We start from the raw sequence: 18,033 nt of genomic DNA, 5'->3' as shown, positions 1-18,033 counted from the left end.
ATCTTTGTCTACTAAGATAAAAGCTGTAGGTTTAATTATTTACGCTTAATTGTTTCAGCGCAGCTCTTGTGTGGGTTAAACTTGCATAGAATTAAACCCTGTGGATGTTTGTTTGCCCTGCTTCATAGTTGTTAGATGACATTCTGTAGCATTTAAGTCATTATGAATGAGTAAGTCTTAGCCTGTAAACTTAATGCTTCCTATGATTTATACTCAGGTTAGTCAGAGAAGGCATAACACATTAAGGATTTCAGCGAGGTGCTGTGAATGGAGGTGGCATGCTATGCAAACATGTATGTATTACTTCTTGCTCCTCTTTCTATTACAGGGGTAGTGGTACACGATTCAATTCACAAAATGTGAAGCATGTGAGGAAGACTGTAGGCAATTCCTACTTCGGTTTCTGTGGAGTGGTATAATACAATATGTTTCAGATGGGCTTTCCCCTCGTAGGGCTCTTCAGATGCATTTATCTGTTTATCTGAGCGTTGTGAATAGCTTCAGCTAAGTTTTTTGAGATTATGAAGAACTTAATGTAACGACAACATTTCCTTTTGCTTCTTTTAAGTTCTTTTGTCTTTTTTTTATGTTGGCATGGTATACCCTACTGTGCTAACATTTGTCTGGTACTGATGATTATAATTGAAGAAGCTTGTGGTGAGGTACAGTAACTTGATCTTAAGTGTTAATTAATCTTAACTTAATGATCTTATGTGTTCATTAACATGAAGACTTGGCCAAATGTTTGCAGAAATTGGTGTTTTAAATAGCCCCAGCTCAGAATTTTCTTAAGCTTTCCATGGCAACAAGTTTATCTGTTAGGCAAATATGCTAGCGGTCTTTGTGAATGCATTGCTCCATTTCTTTTCTGCAAAGTGGATATTTAGTGCAGAGTACAAACATTTTACTACAGAAATACATGCATAAGCAGCTGTATTCAGATGTATTGAACTAACTTCCCAAGGTGAGAGTGTTAGGGTAATACTTAATATCTAGTTGGATGATGCAGTAATTAAAATGCTCCTCTTTCTGCATATGTGAAGTGATGGTTGATGTGTAGTAATGTGTTTATTTCATAGGACAAATTGTTTTCTTAATGATGGCGGTGGTTTCAGTGAGGCAGCTTGATTCTAGCAGTTACTGTAAGTCTTGTCTTCCATGCTTATGCTGTCACACTCTCCCACTGCTACCTCGTAAACTTGAATGTGTGTTTTCAAGGAAGATGAGATGCAAGTTGTGGTGGAAAAAGAGCATGGAAGAACCCTTGCTTTGCATCAGGAATAAAAGCATATTCAGGAAGCATCCATTTATTGCTGCTGTTTGTGGTCTTCAGGCAGGTCATTGAGTTCCAAATTAGAGCAAAAATGACTACAACAATGAGGCATGCAGTTTCTCTTCAGAGCCCTTGTTTCTATACCTCCTGGCAGCTGAGCTGCTTCCTGGAGACCCTCAGTATCCTTTGGAGGAGCCTGTTGCTGCACAGACCTGTGTGTGCTCCACTTGCCTCTCCTCCCAGCCTGTACCGAAGAGATGTGGAGAGCTGAACGAAGACAAGTGATGCTGTGAGTAGTCAGCCCCTGGCATTGAATTGCAGGGAGATTGCAAGCAGTTGGAGCACAGTGCCCTGCTGAGTCTTTGTCCTGCAAGCAGTAGTGGGTTGTGCTGGGCACCAGGCTAAGCGTCTGTTTCTGTAGTACAGGCCTGGGGCTGTGGGTGTAGACCTTCTTCAAGATTTTTCCAGATATTTTCTGTATATATAGTTCTGTGTGTTATCCCTCTTCTGAAATAATTGGGTATGTTAAGATTGGGACTGAGAACACAGAAGTAAGGTCTTAGAGCTCTCTATTATTCTCTTGATTCTCAGGGGTCAATTTAAAATTGCAACTTACAATGATGTATTTTATGCAGTAAAATAGACATCAGCTGTTTCACGGGGTTTAATTTGTTTAACAGTACCTAAAATAATGTCCATACAAACTAGTATTGCAAAAAAAAAAAAAAGAAACCACCTGCTAATTATTAATAATAATAGATCAAGGAAAATGGGGTCATAGTGACGTCTAAATGTGACTCTTTTTTGCATGTTTTCTTAGATACTTGACAGCACTGTTGAAATAGGCCTCTTAATGGTACTACGTAGCCATTCAGAATTAATTGATGTCCACTTTAGATGCTTCTGTTTCAGGAATTAAGCTGTGATTTTTATGTCTTGAGTCTCATCCTTAGAATTGCTTGGATATGAACAAAAATGTGCTGCTTTTGCATCCTTTAACTTTTCTTTTCAATATTCAATTTTAGAAATAGTTGGTATTGTTAATGGAAAAAACAGTTGATATTGTGAGACTTGGTCTGTGTTTTTGAATCAAGAGATGGGTACCTTCCTGCCTAGGGTATAAATCTGATAGAGCATGCTGGAATGGATTTTATGTGTGCGCACCAAAGCAGCAGGATGCATCTTTAGCCAAACTGGAAAATGCCCCTGGTATAGCATATCTTACACTAAAAATGAAAATATTTTTTTTCTGTCATGACTCATCTTAATTCAGTATAGAAAGCATCTACCACCAAAGCTGCTGTATGGCAGTATTTGAATATGGGACCCTTGGGACGTGGGAGGTGTCTGTCAGCCTCTGCATTCTCTTGGCTTCTGTAGTAATTGCTCTTTCAGTACAAGAGCATTTTTTCCCCAAAGCTTGCTGTTTTGTTTCATGTTAAGTTGAAAGCTTTTGAGTTCAAAAGATGTTCCCTCTGCAGGTAGTTAGGTGCGTGGTCAGAAGTTCCCTTCAGAGCTTTTCAGCTATGCTTGCTTGAGTCAAGTTTCAAAAAGGAACTGTGGTCTGTTGTGCTAACAGTAATGGTACGTGAGAGAGAATGGAAGTTAATGTCATAACATGTAAGTAAGCTGATTTTAATAAAGGAGAAGTGTTGAGGTTCTTTCTTTCAAGGTTGGCATCTTTTCTTTTCCTGGCTTAATGCTGCCCTGCTCTGTAACTGATCGCTGCTGTTTTCACTTTCTCTTCCTTTTTCTCCAAGAGTTCAAATGACTTAGTGGAATAACCTCACCTGTACCAAGTTACGTAAAACTTTGGGCACCATTTAAAATGGCTTAGTTACTGTATGTTATGAGATGGTGCATGTGCATTTATTTGAATTTTATGATCACTTTCTGCTATCATTTTGAATATGGCTTTTTTGTGTGTAAAAGACATTCACTTTTGCTAGTCTGTCTTCCAGAACAACTAGGCAGATTTTACACATTCCTGGGAGTATAAGTAATTCCCTTTGAAAAGCACGACATGTCTCCCAGCATTCTGAATATAGGAATAGAGGAATTCTGGTGTGCAACTTTCCCCAATTAAAAATCAAGTTGCATCAGCATTTTGGAAGTCATTAATCAGAATAATGCGGAAGTGGTTACACAGTTGTGGTTTCTCCTGAATTTTCTGTAAGGACTGTTTAGCTTGTATATATGCTCAATCTTTATTTCATATTCTCCAATACCAAAATAGTTGGTACTTTAAATAGGAGGAAAAAATCAGAAGTTGGTTTACAGAATAGCAGTAACTACTGAATGAGGCTGGTGCAAGCTATCGCTAATCTGAACGAGTCCCAAAAGGATTAGCTAGCAAGTTTATGCTAGTAGATTGTAATTCGTATCATGAAACCGTGTGGCAATCGCTGTCAGTGTGACACATGCAAATTTGTCTCCTTTCGTATTTCTTGTAAGTGATCAAAATCCCTGTTGGTGATCAGATGCAAGATTCCCCTTCCTGCTTTATGGTGTTAGCTGTGAACGTGTTTGGTGCTGCACTTAAAACTTATTAAAGATAATAGCATCTTGTACAGTTTTGCAATACTTAATGATAGGATGCAGCTCCATGTGTATGGAAAGACTGTTTAACTTTTTCCCTCCTGGCATCTGAGTGTGCTTATTCTGTCCCAGCAGCAGTTGCTCAGTTGTTGTACAGTCCCGTTAGTGTTTTGGTTAACAGCACAAATACAAGTGCAGGTGCTGTGGGTTGTTTTGAGATGTCTTGGTCTGATCAATAGAAGTAAGTATGGGCAAATGGAGATTACTACTCCTCTTTAAATTGTTATCCTCTGAACTCCTCTGAGATAAGTGGCACTATGTGATTGGAATAGGCCCGTTGTCTGGATGTAGGCAGTAGCGTGAGATCTGTGCCTGTTGCAGTGTTCGTACTAGATGTTGTATGGGTGCTGTAAGAGTGTAAAGGCAGGTAATGCTCTTGGTGACCTGTCTGCAACATGCATAAATGAAGGAAAGGGGAGAGGAACCCGTCTTTAAAAACTAAGTGGCAAGACAGAAATTCCTGCATTCTTCTTCTGGTCTTTGTCACTGTAGGCAGGTAGCTGTTTTTCCATCTGTTTCTTTCATTCAGTTTCCTTTGCATCTTTCTTTTGCAATTCTTGTAATGCACATACACATATATTAAGTTCTGCCCTTCATTTATTCTTTTGTCATTGTTTCCATTTCACTTTCCCTGTGTTTCATTCCTGTATCTTTCTTGTTTAGACCAAGTGGAGGATCCAGCTGGCAGTAGCAGCCATGTAGGACCCTTCAGGAACCTGATGGTAAGTGCACGTGTGTACTTATGCTCAGGCTTCCACCAGGTTCTGTGCTGTGAGAAAGTTTTTCCCCTCCTGCAGGCTTCTCTTAGTTCCTGACATCTGAAACTGTAAGAAAACTGTGGGACAGACCTTGGGTTGCTTCCTCAGTGATACCCTTTGTATCAGAGTTGCAGGTAGTGTTTTTCTTTATTGGGGCTATGCAGGAAGAGAATGGTACAAATCTTTCAGGTACGCATGAATTTCAAAAGCACTTTGAGAACTCATGAAGGAAAGCCTGTCAAAAGCTAGTTGGTGCCTTCAAAAATTCCTGAGCTCTAGAGAGGTGAAAGCTGGGAGAGTATACCAAGAAAGCATCACTTTACTGTTCCTCTGTTCTTATATGCCCTTCCTGAACATCTGCAATGGAATATTGTTAGGTTTAGGACCATGAGGTGGATGTGTCTTGGACAGTCTTTGCCATGCTTGAATAGGGTGGACTGTTTTTTTTAGCCTTTATAAAGGAAACTGCAACCTGAAAATGAATGAATGTGAGTGAAAGCTGATAAAAGGAGAATATCAAAAATCACTTGGTATCCCTTTGTGTCAAACTGAACCGCCACATCTAAAATTACATGTGTATGCAAGCAGTTTTGCTTGTTATTCTGAGTAAGGTGCTAGATAAAACTTCTCAAGTGTGTTTATGCTTAAAGGGCAATAACTTACAAAATTTCCGATGTATCAGTGAGCAGGTTGCTTAATTTTTTTTTTCTCCTGAAGAGTGTGTCACCTAAATAACTCAATTTTGGTTACAAATCATGCTAGCAACTTCCTAGATTATAATTGGATTTGAAGTGCATAAATTTTGTATTCTGTAAATGGACAACACTTTGGAAAACCTGTGCTTGCTTTAGTACTTGAGTGACTTGTGTTGTTGCTTTTACATATCTTACCTCACATTTGAAAGAGCTCCCTTCATTTCTAATCTTGCTGTGAGAAAGAATCGGGTCTTGGTTTGAATGCTCTTAGAGTAGCCTGTCATTATGCTGAAATTCAATGCTGCTTTGGAATTAAATGTAGAATTGTCCAGTGACTTCATCTGCAAAGCATCATCCAGTGCTGCACCACTGTGTAGAACTTTGTCTCTAACTGTGGCCAAGTTTGGCATAGGTGAGTCTTTTCCTTCTTGTTTCCATCCTCACCTGTAAAGGTGAGAGATGCATCTAGAATTTTGTCAGTGAAGTCAAAATCATTGTTAATCTTCAGCTGATAAGCAGTCGGCAAAAATGTTAATAGTTCTTAAAGGGTTCTAACAACTAAATCTGTGTTTTGTTGCATGGCTCCTAAGGTGTGCTGCGATAGGAGTCAAAACTAGGAATGTACTGAAACTTGATACATAGATCTTTTACCTATTGATAGAATATTTATTGATTTGTGTTACTGTACAGTTCAAGAGCAGTTTCGGGTGGCTTGGCAGATATTTCTGGGAACTTATTTGAAATTCTTCTCACTGAGATCTTGGTACTGGTTGTTGCAAGCAGTAGAGTTGCTGGTAGTACTGAATTCTGTCAAACTGAACTTTCAGTAACTTGTCAGATGAAGATGTGCTTAAACTCCCTGTGCCTTAGAACAGTATTGACAACTTAGTGTTTGGTATTGAAGTCTTGTATTGTATTGTCGGGTAAACCAGAGTTTGCTTGTTGCCTGTGGATTTAACACAGACTGTTAGGATATTTGAGAATATTACAGGATAATTGCTAGTTCAGTTTAGGAAGAGTGCATATATAGTTTTTTGCAAAGATAACAGAAGTGCCTTCTTTGTGACCATACTATCAGTTTCTCAGACTGAAAAATTTTAAATTGGGTAAAGAGAGGGAAAAGGAAGGATAATTACGCGTACGAAACTGAAAAACCCTGTGGAATTTGGGGGGAAGTGAAACTTGATCTCCTTGAGAGGAAATACAGGTAATTATTTGGATGGTGTGGAATGTTCAAATAAAAGCAAGCATTTTAAAGTTGACCTATCTTCGATCTGTTCTATATGAGAGGGTGCATACTTCAAAAAATTGAGTTTGAATAGAGAGCAATGTGATTTTTTTTTTTTTAAGGGTGTTTCAAGTTCTTGGCCTATGATGTGAAAAATATTTCAAGGAAAAAAAAAAGGAGGAACTTATTGACAGGATTATGAGTTAGAAGAATGTGCTTTTAAGTAAGAGATGGATTTAGGGCTATGATTCACACTTCTAACTAGAGAAGAAGGGTCAGTGTGTTAGAGGGAGCAAAGAAGAAATTTGGATTGCAGCTTCTGGAGAGTTCTCGTTCCTAAGAGGTGGGTGTGTGGAAGTGTGAAGTTTCAGATGAGTGGTGTTTCAACCATGTGGTTATATGTAAAATGAGTTCTGCGTGGAGAAATAAGGTCACTGCAATGAATTGAGTTAGAATATCTTAATGTTTCTTTTGTTATTACAATCCTTGCCATCAGTTCCAAATGTTACAGGACTGCATCTTTAAGAGCCAGGATAAAAAAGTAGCATTATAACTTTGGTGCATTGGTTATTGAAGTTTTGAATGCCTTCACATCTTTCATCACTGATTAGGTCTTTTTTTAATATACCTTTTTGCCCTAATATTCATTGTGTTCATTATCTTGTGCAATTCTTATGTGCTGCTTAATTTTGCTAACAGAAATCATTAGCAAACTTGTTTGTGTCAGTGGACATGATGATACACCTTTATAGTTCACTGTTATCCAGTTCCGTCTAATTTGGTTTTGCTGCTTTTCCATGTTGGTCAACATCATACTGCTTTTGGTCTTCTCGTAGTATTTAAACTTCATTACATTTATTTTAACTCTCCTCCACAGCATTGTTCAGAATGGTCATGCTAGTATAGAAGTCTCTTTGAGCTTCTGTAAGGTCTTCCAATTAACACTGGGGATTAGTATTACCTGAAGAAACTTCGAAGTTTCCATAGACTTGTATGAAGTACAGTAATTTAACTGATTTGAAGGTAGTGAATAATTGTATGATGTGGGCTGGTTAACTCTGGGGACAATAAATTTCCGTTATAGTCTGTTTGCTTTGTAAGTGAGCAAAGTATTTCGGAGTCTTAGTTTTTTTTGAAACTCATGGTTATCTTTACTTTTAATTTCTTCTAGGCCCTAAAGGCTTACTGCTTTAGCAATATATATTCACAGAGCAGACATCAAAATTAAATATACTCGTGTAATTTCTTGTAAATTACATTTTCTTGCATTCTTTGTTCTACACTTTGGCCTTCAGTGCCTCTTGCAGGTAGTGAATGTATTCTCTGACTTGTCCCTTCTTACCGATTATATTTCTCAGAAAAGTGTTTCTACAGAAGTATGTTATATCCCAAAGCTGGGTGTCGTATTTTTCTGCTCAGATATGAAAAACAAAAATTGCTGAACAGAAATAATAAATGTTGTTTTTCCTCCCAGGAAAGAAAAAGACTCAGGAAGGTAAAAACAAGGGAAAGAAGGCAACAGATACAAAGCAGAAAAAGGCTGACTTGGATTCTTCTGCAGATATGAGGGATTCTAAAGAGGGTGAGAGTTCTCAAGTATCTTAGTTTTTCTTTCTAGCTATCCTTTTAAATCAAAGGACATTTTCTGTTGCATTTAATAAGCTAGGGTGTTATATTAGAGTAGCAAAGTGAATGTGTTTATATTGTTTACCCAAGCATTTTGTTAGTAAGCAGTTTTGATGTCAGAACTATGTCATTAAATGTGCAATTGATAATAGGAAAAACTAATCTACTGTAAAATCTCTGTCCAAACCTCATGCCAGATACAAAGTATGCCTTGCCATACAGTACAAGTCCAGGTTGTTGTATTTCTCATCAAAATAAAAATGTAGGAGAAATGTCCAAGTCAAAAATTTGCATGATAGACGTCCTAGATACTTCCTGTATGTATTGCTGTACTTTTCTGACACTCCTTTGCTGTAGGAGAAGTCACTGAAGCTTTTAGAGATTTCCTGAAATGTTCTGAAGTCTACTGTTTTGTTTTCTTTGGCCACAATGTTCAGTCCAAAGATTCTCGCTGTGTTAAGTACAGGCGGTTGTCTCCATTCGGCTGAAGTTTCAGAAAGGAAATTTCTGAATACAGTTTTACGTTTGGGACTGTATCACAGTGGTGAGAAATAGAGAGGTATTGTGTGGATCATCAAGTGTTGACTGTACTGTGTTAGAGAACAAAGTAGGAGAAAGGTGCAGAGTACTTCAAAATGTTTGGTAAAAATGGCTTATGCTTTTCTTTTCCTACTTTGTGCATCAGGTCATAAAGAAGAAGATGAAAAGCCTTCTGTTTCTGCAGTACTGTCTCTGGAACAAACAGCTGTAATTCAGGAAATGGTAAATCAAGATGTACTTCCAAAGCTGATGATCCCCAGTCCTACCAGTGAACCACAAATGGTGACTGAAGACAAACAAGGAGAAGCAATAAACTGTGGATCAGAGGATTTAGATGATGATGAGGAGGAAGAGGATGAGGAGGAGGAGGAAGATGAAGAGGAAATAGAAGAAACCAATATGCTTAAGGAACATGCTGAAATGCCTTTGATATGCGAAGAAAAATTAGATTCTATGGAAGAGCAAAAGAGTACATCAGAGGAATCTCCAGAAAGCTCTCCAAAGAAACTCGTTGTGAAAATTCCAAAAGCAAGAGGTGAATCAAACGGTGATGTTCAGGAAACGTTCATGTTTCCCTGTCAGCATTGTGAGAGGAAGTTTACAACAAAGCAAGGACTTGAACGCCACATGCACATTCATATATCTACTGTTAACCATGCTTTCAAATGTCGGTATTGCGGGAAAGCCTTCGGTACTCAGATTAACAGACGAAGACACGAACGGCGCCATGAGGCAGGGCCAAAAAGGAAACCGTTCCTAACCCTAACATCATCACAACACTTAGATAATGTTGCAGATAACCAGGTGATTGTGGATGATGGTCTTAAAGATGACTTGAATGTTTCCGGTCTTGTGCAAGAGACTGTAGTCTTGGATTCTGAGAAAGCCTCCCAAGAAGTGTCAAACTCCACTTTTGCTGAGGAAAATAAGGAGCCCAAAGAATTGCATCCATGCAAATATTGCAAAAAGGTTTTTGGAACTCACACCAACATGCGGAGGCATCAGCGTAGGGTTCATGAGCGTCACCTTATTCCCAAAGGTGTCAGAAGAAAAGGATTCTATTCTGAAGAGCCACCACTTCAAACTGAGCAGACCCCAGCAGTCCAGAGTGTATATATAGCAAGTACAGAAATAGAAGAGGAAGGTGAAGTAGATGACGTCTATATTATGGATATTTCCAGCAATATCTCTGAAAACTTAAATTATTACATTGATGGTAAAATTCAGTCCAACAGCAGTACTAGCAATTGTGATGTGATTCAGATGGAGTCCAACTCTGCAGACTTGTATGGACTAAACTGTATAATCAGTCCAGTCACGGTGGAAATTTCCTCAAATATAAAGGTTACACAAACGCATGTGAATGAACCTCCTAAAGAGCCCTCTAGCAGTGGCAGCAATGAATCCAAAAAGAGGAGAACTGCCAGCCCTCCTCTTGTACCAAAAATAAAAACCGAAACAGACCCAGAACCTATAACTCCTACTAGTTCTTTAAATCTTCCTCTTAGCATTTCAACAGAGAGCTTGCCTTTTCATAAAGAAAAAAGTGTGTATTTGTCATCAAAATTAAAACAGCTTCTTCAGACACAGGACAATAAGAAGATAACTCCGTCAAGCGAAATCCCTAAACTAGGACCTTCTGTTACGTCATCACCTATTTTGCCTCCAGTATCCAGTAGATTTAAAAGAAGGACCAGCTCTCCTCCTAGTTCTCCACAACATAGTCCAGTGCTTCGAGACTTTGTCAAGTCAGGTGAGGGAAAAACTGTGTGGAATGATAATCTTCGAAGCTCAAAAATGCCAAAGTTAGAAAGCCACAGCAACTCACCTGCGTGGAGCTTGACTGGAAGAGAAGAAAGAGAGACTATGAGCCCTCTTTGCTTTGAAGACTATAAACTATCAAAAGACTGGACAGCAGCTCCAACTTTTGGCAATGTGTGCAACCAGCAGCCGCTGGATTTGTCCAGTGGTGTAAAGCAACGGTCTGATGTCAAAAATAAGAATCAAGTTCCTTGGGAATCTGTACTAGATTTAAGCGTGCATAAGAAGCCTTGCAGTGATGCTGAAATTAGGGAATATAAAGAAAACTCCATACAGCCGACCTGTAGTGGTGTTAAAAAGAAGAAACCAACTACTTGCATGTTACAGAAGGTTCTGCTGAATGAGTATAACGGAATGGATGCAGCCACAGACAGCACACCCAGTGTGAACAGAAGCCCGAGCCCAAGCAAATCTCTGGAGTCTCAACCAGAACCTGACACGGACCCTAGTCTATCAGCATCGTCTTCTGTTGACACTCAGCCCCTTAGTTCCTCTGTTTCCCCTGTGCCACAGACATCTGCTGTACCTTCCATGTGCCAGTTGCCACCTTTGTTAACACCCACCAATCCTCCTTCCCCACCACCCTGCCCACCTGTGTTAACAGTTGCTACATCGCCTCCTCCCCTTCTTCCCACGATGCCATTATCAATTCCAGATGTCTCTGCCAGTGCCACTAACACTTCTTCTTGTCCGTCACCACTTTCTAACACTACCACCCAGTCCCCTCTGCCTGTTCTTTCACCTACTGTTTCTCCTTCCCCATCCCCTGTTCCTTCTGTTGAACCTCTTATTTCTGCTGCTTCACCTGGTCCTCCTACTCTCTCTTCCTCTTCTTCCTCCTCATCATCCTCCTCCTTCTCCTCCTCTTCCTCTTCATCATCTCCGTCTCCACCTCCTCTTTCAGTAGTTTCTTCTGTTGTTTCCTCTGCTGATAATCTTGAAAATACTCTTCCAATAATAAAACAGGAAGAAACTGAAAATGAACAGAAAGCAAGAGAAGATCCTCATACTTCAGGTGAATCAGGAGTAGTGCAGGAAACATTCAATAAAAGCTTTGTGTGCAATGTCTGTGAATCACCTTTTCTTTCTATTAAAGACCTAACTAAACATTTATCTGTTCATGCTGAAGAGTGGCCCTTCAAATGTGAATTCTGTGTACAGCTTTTTAGGGATAAAACAGACTTGTCAGAACATCGCTTTCTGCTTCATGGAGTGGGAAATATCTTTGTTTGCTCGGTCTGTAAAAAGGAATTTGCTTTTTTGTGCAATTTGCAGCAGCATCAGCGGGATCTCCATCCAGACAAAGAGTGCACGCATCATGAGTTTGAAAGTGGGACTCTTAGACCCCAGAATTTTACTGACCCCAGTAAGGTCAACATAGAGCACATGCAGAACCTCTCAGAAGACTCTTTAGAACCTTCCAAAGAGGAAGATGACGAAGATCTAAATGATTCCTCTGAAGAACTTTATACTACTATAAAAATAATGGCTTCTGGGGTAAAATCTAAAGATCCAGATGTTCGTATGGGCCTCAATCAACACTACCCAAGCTTTAAACCACCTCCATTTCAGTATCACCATCGTAATCCTATGGGCATTGGAGTTACTGCAACAAACTTCACTACCCACAATATTCCACAGACTTTTACTACTGCCATCCGATGCACAAAATGTGGGAAAAGCGTTGATAACATGCCTGAGTTACACAAACACATACTGGCTTGTGCATCTGCAAGTGATAAAAAGAGATACACACCCAAAAAAAATCCAGTACCGCTGAAACAGACAGTGCAGCCTAAGAATGGCATGGTTGTTATAGCTGGCCCCGGAAAGAATGCTTTCAGACGAATGGGTCAGCCCAAAAGACTTAATTTCAATGTTGAGATTAGCAAAATGTCCTCAAGTAAACTAAAAATAAGTGCATTGAAAAAGAAAAACCAGCTTGTCCAGAAAGCTATTTTGCAAAAAAAGAAATCCCAGCAGAAGGCAGACTTGAAAAATAATCCATCCGAGTCAGACTCCCATATCTGCCCCTACTGTAATCGAGAGTTTACTTATATTGGAAGTTTGAACAAACACGCGTCCTATAGCTGTCCCAAGAAACCCATCTCCCCATCCTCTAAAAAAAATTCATCAAAAAAAAGTGCAAGTTCTTCGTTACCTGCAAGCAACGAAAAAGGCAGCAACCAGCGTAGGCGAACAGCAGATGCCGAGATCAAAATGCAAGGCATGCAGCCTCACTTGGGCAAGACAAGAGCACGAACCTCAGGACCTGCTCAAATCCAGCTGCCCTCTGCATCCTTCAAATCAAAACAAAATGCGAAATTTGTACCTTCCATGCGATCTAAAAAGCCAAATTCATCTTCATCGTTGAGGAACTCTAGTCCTGTAAGAGTGTCCAAAATGACTCATGTTGACGGGAAAAAAACTAAAGTGGTAGCTAAGAACAGTTCCTCTGGAATCTCAAGCAAAGCGACCCGGAAATTGCACGTCAGAATACAAAGGAATAATAAAGCTGTTTTGTCAAGTAAGTCTGCTGTGGCGAGTAAGAAAAAGGCAGACAGATTCTCTGTAAAATCTAGAGAGAGGATCGGAGGACCTATTACACGAAGCTTACAGCAGGCAGCAAATGCAGAGGCAGCAGAAAACAAAAGAGATGAAAGCAGTACAAAGCAAGAATTAAAAGATTTCAGGTAAGCTTTTAATTTGACGTTCAGACAAAACAGGAACATGGTGCTTGCTGTTTTGCTGATTTTCTTGGTCTTTTTTTTTTTCCTTCTCATATTTAAAACAAAAGAAGATTGCATTTCCTAAACCATGGTTAGCAGCTCAGTCATGCTGAGGTATGATGTACACACTTGGTGCATTTTGTCTCATTGTCATAAAATAATACATTATTTGTATAGAGAATGTTCAATTATAAATGGAATTGAAAATGCTGGGAAAAAAAATCTCACCACCTGAGTGCAAATAAACCTAAACTCATTAAAGTTATTGGAGGCAATGACTACGTATTTGCTCTGCAGCATTTGGTGGCCCAAAATCGTTCTAGATTTGGTTTATGGTGGTTCATTAAGCTAAAAATCATGGCTGCATTTTTACCCTCTTACTAAAATAATTTGAAATGTTGGTTTTTAATAAAAAGTATTCTCTGCATATCATATATTAAAAAAACATACTTCAAAAATTGTATGTGCATACTAATTGAGTCAGATCTCTAAATACTTAATATAAGGGAAATAGATGTGTAAGAAAAGTTACATGAATGTGTAAATTTTTGTTAAAAGTATCATGCTCTTATGTTTCAGTATAAAAAAAATATTACTAAAGCTCTATTTCATTTTCAGAAGAAGTATTTTAATCACAAGAAAGGATAATACTTAAATAAAAAAAAAAATAAAAGCTTAATCTATGTGCCTGAGTCCCATTTAAAGTCTTCATGTAGTCTTTTAAGTAGTCAGTAGCGTATTTTGCAAATTTCTATTAGCAGGCTCCTGCCCTGCTCTTCTTGAAATAGGTGTCTGATTTGCTGGGTAACTTCCACAAAACTCAGTGGTAATTAAGGGTTCTTTTATTTTTGCTAATTGCACTCTATGCTGTGATTAACAGCAGGTTTATGGCTAAAGGTAGTATTTTTTACCAAAGCAATTGATAGTAGAGAGGGGGGTGGAAGTGGCAGCCTCTTTCACAAGTGTCCACGAGTGGAATTTGTCAGGAAGCGTCAAAAACACTATTTGCAGCTTGTGTTTCTTATGGTGAAGACCTTACGTGATAATTTTGAGGAAATACTTCCTACAGAGTCAATCTACAACATAACAGAATTATTGCAAAGAAGGGGATTTGACTTGGTTAATATCCAGGGTAGGACACGTTGAAGGAAAAAAAGATTCCTCCTGGAATTCGGAGACTAACGGTGTTGAATATGCCCTTAAAGTACAAGAACCGTTCATTGAGCAGGCCTGTTCTCTTGGGCCATAATCATCTTCATGTTACTTAATTCTACTCAGCTGCTTCCTTAGCATTACGCGCGAAGCTGTCTCTTACATGATGCCAGAGCAGATCAGTGGAATTTGAAGCCAGAATGACACATCTTTCCATCCAAACTCATCATTTGACCTTTAAGCAAAACAAGCAAGTGCTTGGAAATCTCTGCATATGGAAACTGTTAATAGCATTCAGGGTAAATAATGATTTACCAAGGGGTAACATTTCCTTGACTGTCCCAAATACTGTTCGTTTACTTTGGCAGCTTGCAGTCTTTAATGGTTTAATGAATATTTTTGCTAGAAGAATTCTTGCTTTTGTTTCTGAAATAATGCTCATAAATCTGGATCGTCTCATCACCTTTGTTTTTTTTCTATATAAAGCACAAAGAGTTTTTTTGTCTTCATACACTATTTAATGTCAGCATAAGCTTCGATTCTACTCTGTGTAGACATCATGTTTGTTTGTTTTTTTTTGCCCCCCAGGAAATCTCAGTTCTTAGCATTCATTCAGGATTGTTGCTTCATTGTCTCCAAAATTTGTTTTTCACCTTTCCGTTTTTCTGTGTAAACATACTCCACTCACAAATAATTTGTGTTGTCATTTATCTTCAGTTTTTGTTTTTTATTTTCTAGGAATCTCCTGTAAAACAAAGCAAAACAAAACAAAAAAATCCCTTAATGACATGGTAGAGCTGTTGCATGCTCAACTTAGGATAAGCACTACGACAATGGATGTGAAGTCCACCAAGCTTGCGAAACCAGCTGAAGCTGACTCACAATCATAAATGGCCTGCAGGCTTCTTGCTAATACTGTGTCAGGCATAGACTTACTTTGTGCCTGACACTCATGCTGGGCTTCACGATGATTCAGATAAGAGAAGGGTACTATTAAAAACAAAATGGAACCAAAACACCACCACCACCAAACCAAAAATAATAATAATAAAAAACAACACACACACCAAAAAAAAATCAAAAAAAAAAAAAAAAGAAAAAAAAGTGGGATTAAACTAAACCAAATCTTCATCCCTTGAACACTTAGATCCTTGTTCTGTCTGTACCTTCACAAATGGCATAATGGCAGTCACTTGTAAACTTGGCAAAGCAGAGATTCCCTGTTCTATCAGTAATTCAGTAGAGATTCAGGGACAACAAATGTTGCTGCATTCTAAGTACTTCTGTCATGTAGAAAGTCTGCTAAAACCTTTCTTCTAAACAGTAGAGAGGAACCTAGTATGATGAATTTCCTTTTCTTCCTACCTTCCCCCCACTTTATGCGTGTTTTCAATGACCAGCATATAATGGGAAAAAAGCCTGATTTGGATGTTCTGTGAGTTTTCCAAATTCCTATTTATACTTGCAGATGGAACTTTATATAGCAATGAAATACCGATACCAGTTTCTAAGTACTATATATAATGAATGCAGTGTATCTTTTTATTGATAAAAAGGCTAGACCAGGGCTACATACCTGTATATTTTGAAAGTTAAATATATAATTACTCTAAAAGGTCTTACACCTCTATCTAATAACTTAAAACAACAAATTGGTCTGTTGTTCTTAAGCATCTTTTTATGGAAATGCCATTTCTCGTGTTTATATAGCTTTCAAGATTAATGACTGAGTTGATGGAAAGTGACTAGTTTCATTATACAGCCACCCCTTTTATTTTTTGTTCTTGACTTAAAAAGTAATCTACCTCTTAAAATTTGTAGTTTAATACTTGTTTGGTGAATTTGTGCCACTTTAACTTTCACTTTCACTATCATTCCCATTTTGTTACATTTCTGTTATGGGGACTTTATGTTGAAATATTGTATAAAGCATTTGTAGCAAGTTTAAAAAATAAAATATTTAAAATTATTTAAATTGTTTTGGACACTTCAATTGTACTATATGTGATTTACATTTTACATTAATTTCATTTTGTTTTCATTTTGGGTTGTTAATCTCGGAGCATGTTCCTGTATTAAAGTTTGCTGTTATATTTTTTTTCCTTTTTTTTTCTTTTTTTTTTGGAGAGTGATATAAAGAGTATTCTAATGAAAACATTAAAAATTGCAATTTGACATACAATTGGGGTCGTCATTGCTTTTGAACATTGTAGCCTTGCTGAAGATACTGTAAGTGCAGGTAAGCAACCGAAGAGGGAGATTTCTCCAGCACGCAGCACATCATAAAAGTTGCAGATGTGGCAAAGAGTCTCTGTGGTGTTGCAAGCAAGCACTTAATGACCAACTAGATGGAACTATCATGACACATTTTATATAACTGTAACCAATAAAGTAAACTTTTTAAAAACTTGTGGGAAGCTGTGTTTTGTATGGAAACCAGATGTACCAGGAAAAATGAGACTCTGTACATCTAGAAGGAATTAAGTATGCTTGCATCCTTTGGCTTTCTATGCCTAGCTCACTAAAACAAATATATACAAATTTGACACATCTCAATTAATTCTTGATTTTCTTTACTGCGGATATAGTTAATTTAAAAGTTTAATTAGCATTGCACACATTTAATCTTTTTCTGTTTTTATATGCTTAGTGAACTAGCTTAGTCAAAAAAACACGTAAAGAATTTGGCTCTGAGGATTTCAGAACGTTACATTCCAACACCAAGAGGAATTACAGCATGTGGCGTCCTCCTGCAGCGGGGCCAGAAGCATCCGTGTCCATATAGGTGTGGCAGTTGGAAGGAATATTGTAACATCGCTGAGACTCAGCTGTATTACAGGAACCCTTTTCTTTCTAGTAGTGAGTTTATTCAAATGAATACTTCTGTTTTAGCAAGGTTCTTTGGTAAGAGCTGCTTATTTATTTTCTCACACAAATCATTCCTCGAAGATCTTATCCTCTCTGTAACGGAATTTTCCCTGGATTGTAATTAAAAGGGGAAAATCTCGTAAAATGATGCAGAATTTTAACATTGTGCATTGAGTGTTTATGCAAGCATATCTACAGTGTGATGATGTATGCTGCAGCTGGATAGCTGCAGTGACAGAGATGGTTAAGAGTTGAATTGTAGCTAGATGAAGTCTAGCTTGCAATAGCAACTATATTTATTAGGAGGTAGGACAGTCACAGTAAAGGTGTTTAATATTGATTGGGTTTTATGATATTTTCTTGAGTGGAAATGTTTTGTTTTACATATCCGTTGTGCTTGAACGTTTTATAAGAATTAGGAAACATTAGAAAAGAACTCCCATTTTGAAGCTACTGAAGGTACAGCATAAACTGAGCCTCAAACAGTTTTTTCACATCTTGCATTACTGACAACTGAAATACCAGTTGGTGTGTTTGCTCTTACTGCAGTCTCAGTGTTTTGATCATATATTTGTGATGTCTGACAGTGAACTGATAATGAACAAACCTGCTTCTTTCCCTCATTGCTTAATATTACAGCAGAAATCCCATTGTCGTCATCATTTTTGTTTTTTTCTGCTGTGATATTAAATCCTGCTGCGTCCCACAGATGTTGCCACTCACTCTGACATGGTTCTTATGTTCA

General features: G+C 38.2%; 1 protein-coding gene across 6 annotated transcripts in view; it reads left to right on the top strand.

Annotated features, from left to right (window-relative positions):
• Positions 1-16,730, top strand: part of PRDM2 (PR/SET domain 2) — a 56,224-nt gene extending 39,494 nt beyond the window's left edge. For 4 of the 6 annotated variants that reach the window (XM_084300032.1, XM_084300035.1, XM_084300036.1 and 1 more), the window contains 3 exons: positions 8,027-8,134; positions 8,864-13,232; positions 13,337-16,730. In XM_084300032.1, the coding sequence (XP_084156158.1) occupies positions 8,027-8,134; positions 8,864-13,232; positions 13,337-13,364 (4,505 nt within the window). In that variant the 3' untranslated portion in view covers positions 13,365-16,730. Of the gene's footprint in view, positions 1-4,537; positions 4,594-8,026; positions 8,135-8,863; positions 13,233-13,336 lie in introns of those variants that run through there. The other 2 variants (XM_084300037.1, XM_084300033.1) reach the window with 2 other exon arrangements.
• The last annotated feature ends 1,303 nt before the right edge of the window (positions 16,731-18,033 follow it).

Source organism: Netta rufina, assembly GCF_964035555.1.
Source record: "Netta rufina genome assembly, chromosome: 22".
NCBI classification, from domain to species: Eukaryota; Metazoa; Chordata; class Aves; order Anseriformes; family Anatidae; genus Netta; species Netta rufina.
The sequence above is the reverse complement of the archived record's forward strand: the minus strand, read 5'-3'. Positions and strand labels throughout refer to the sequence as shown.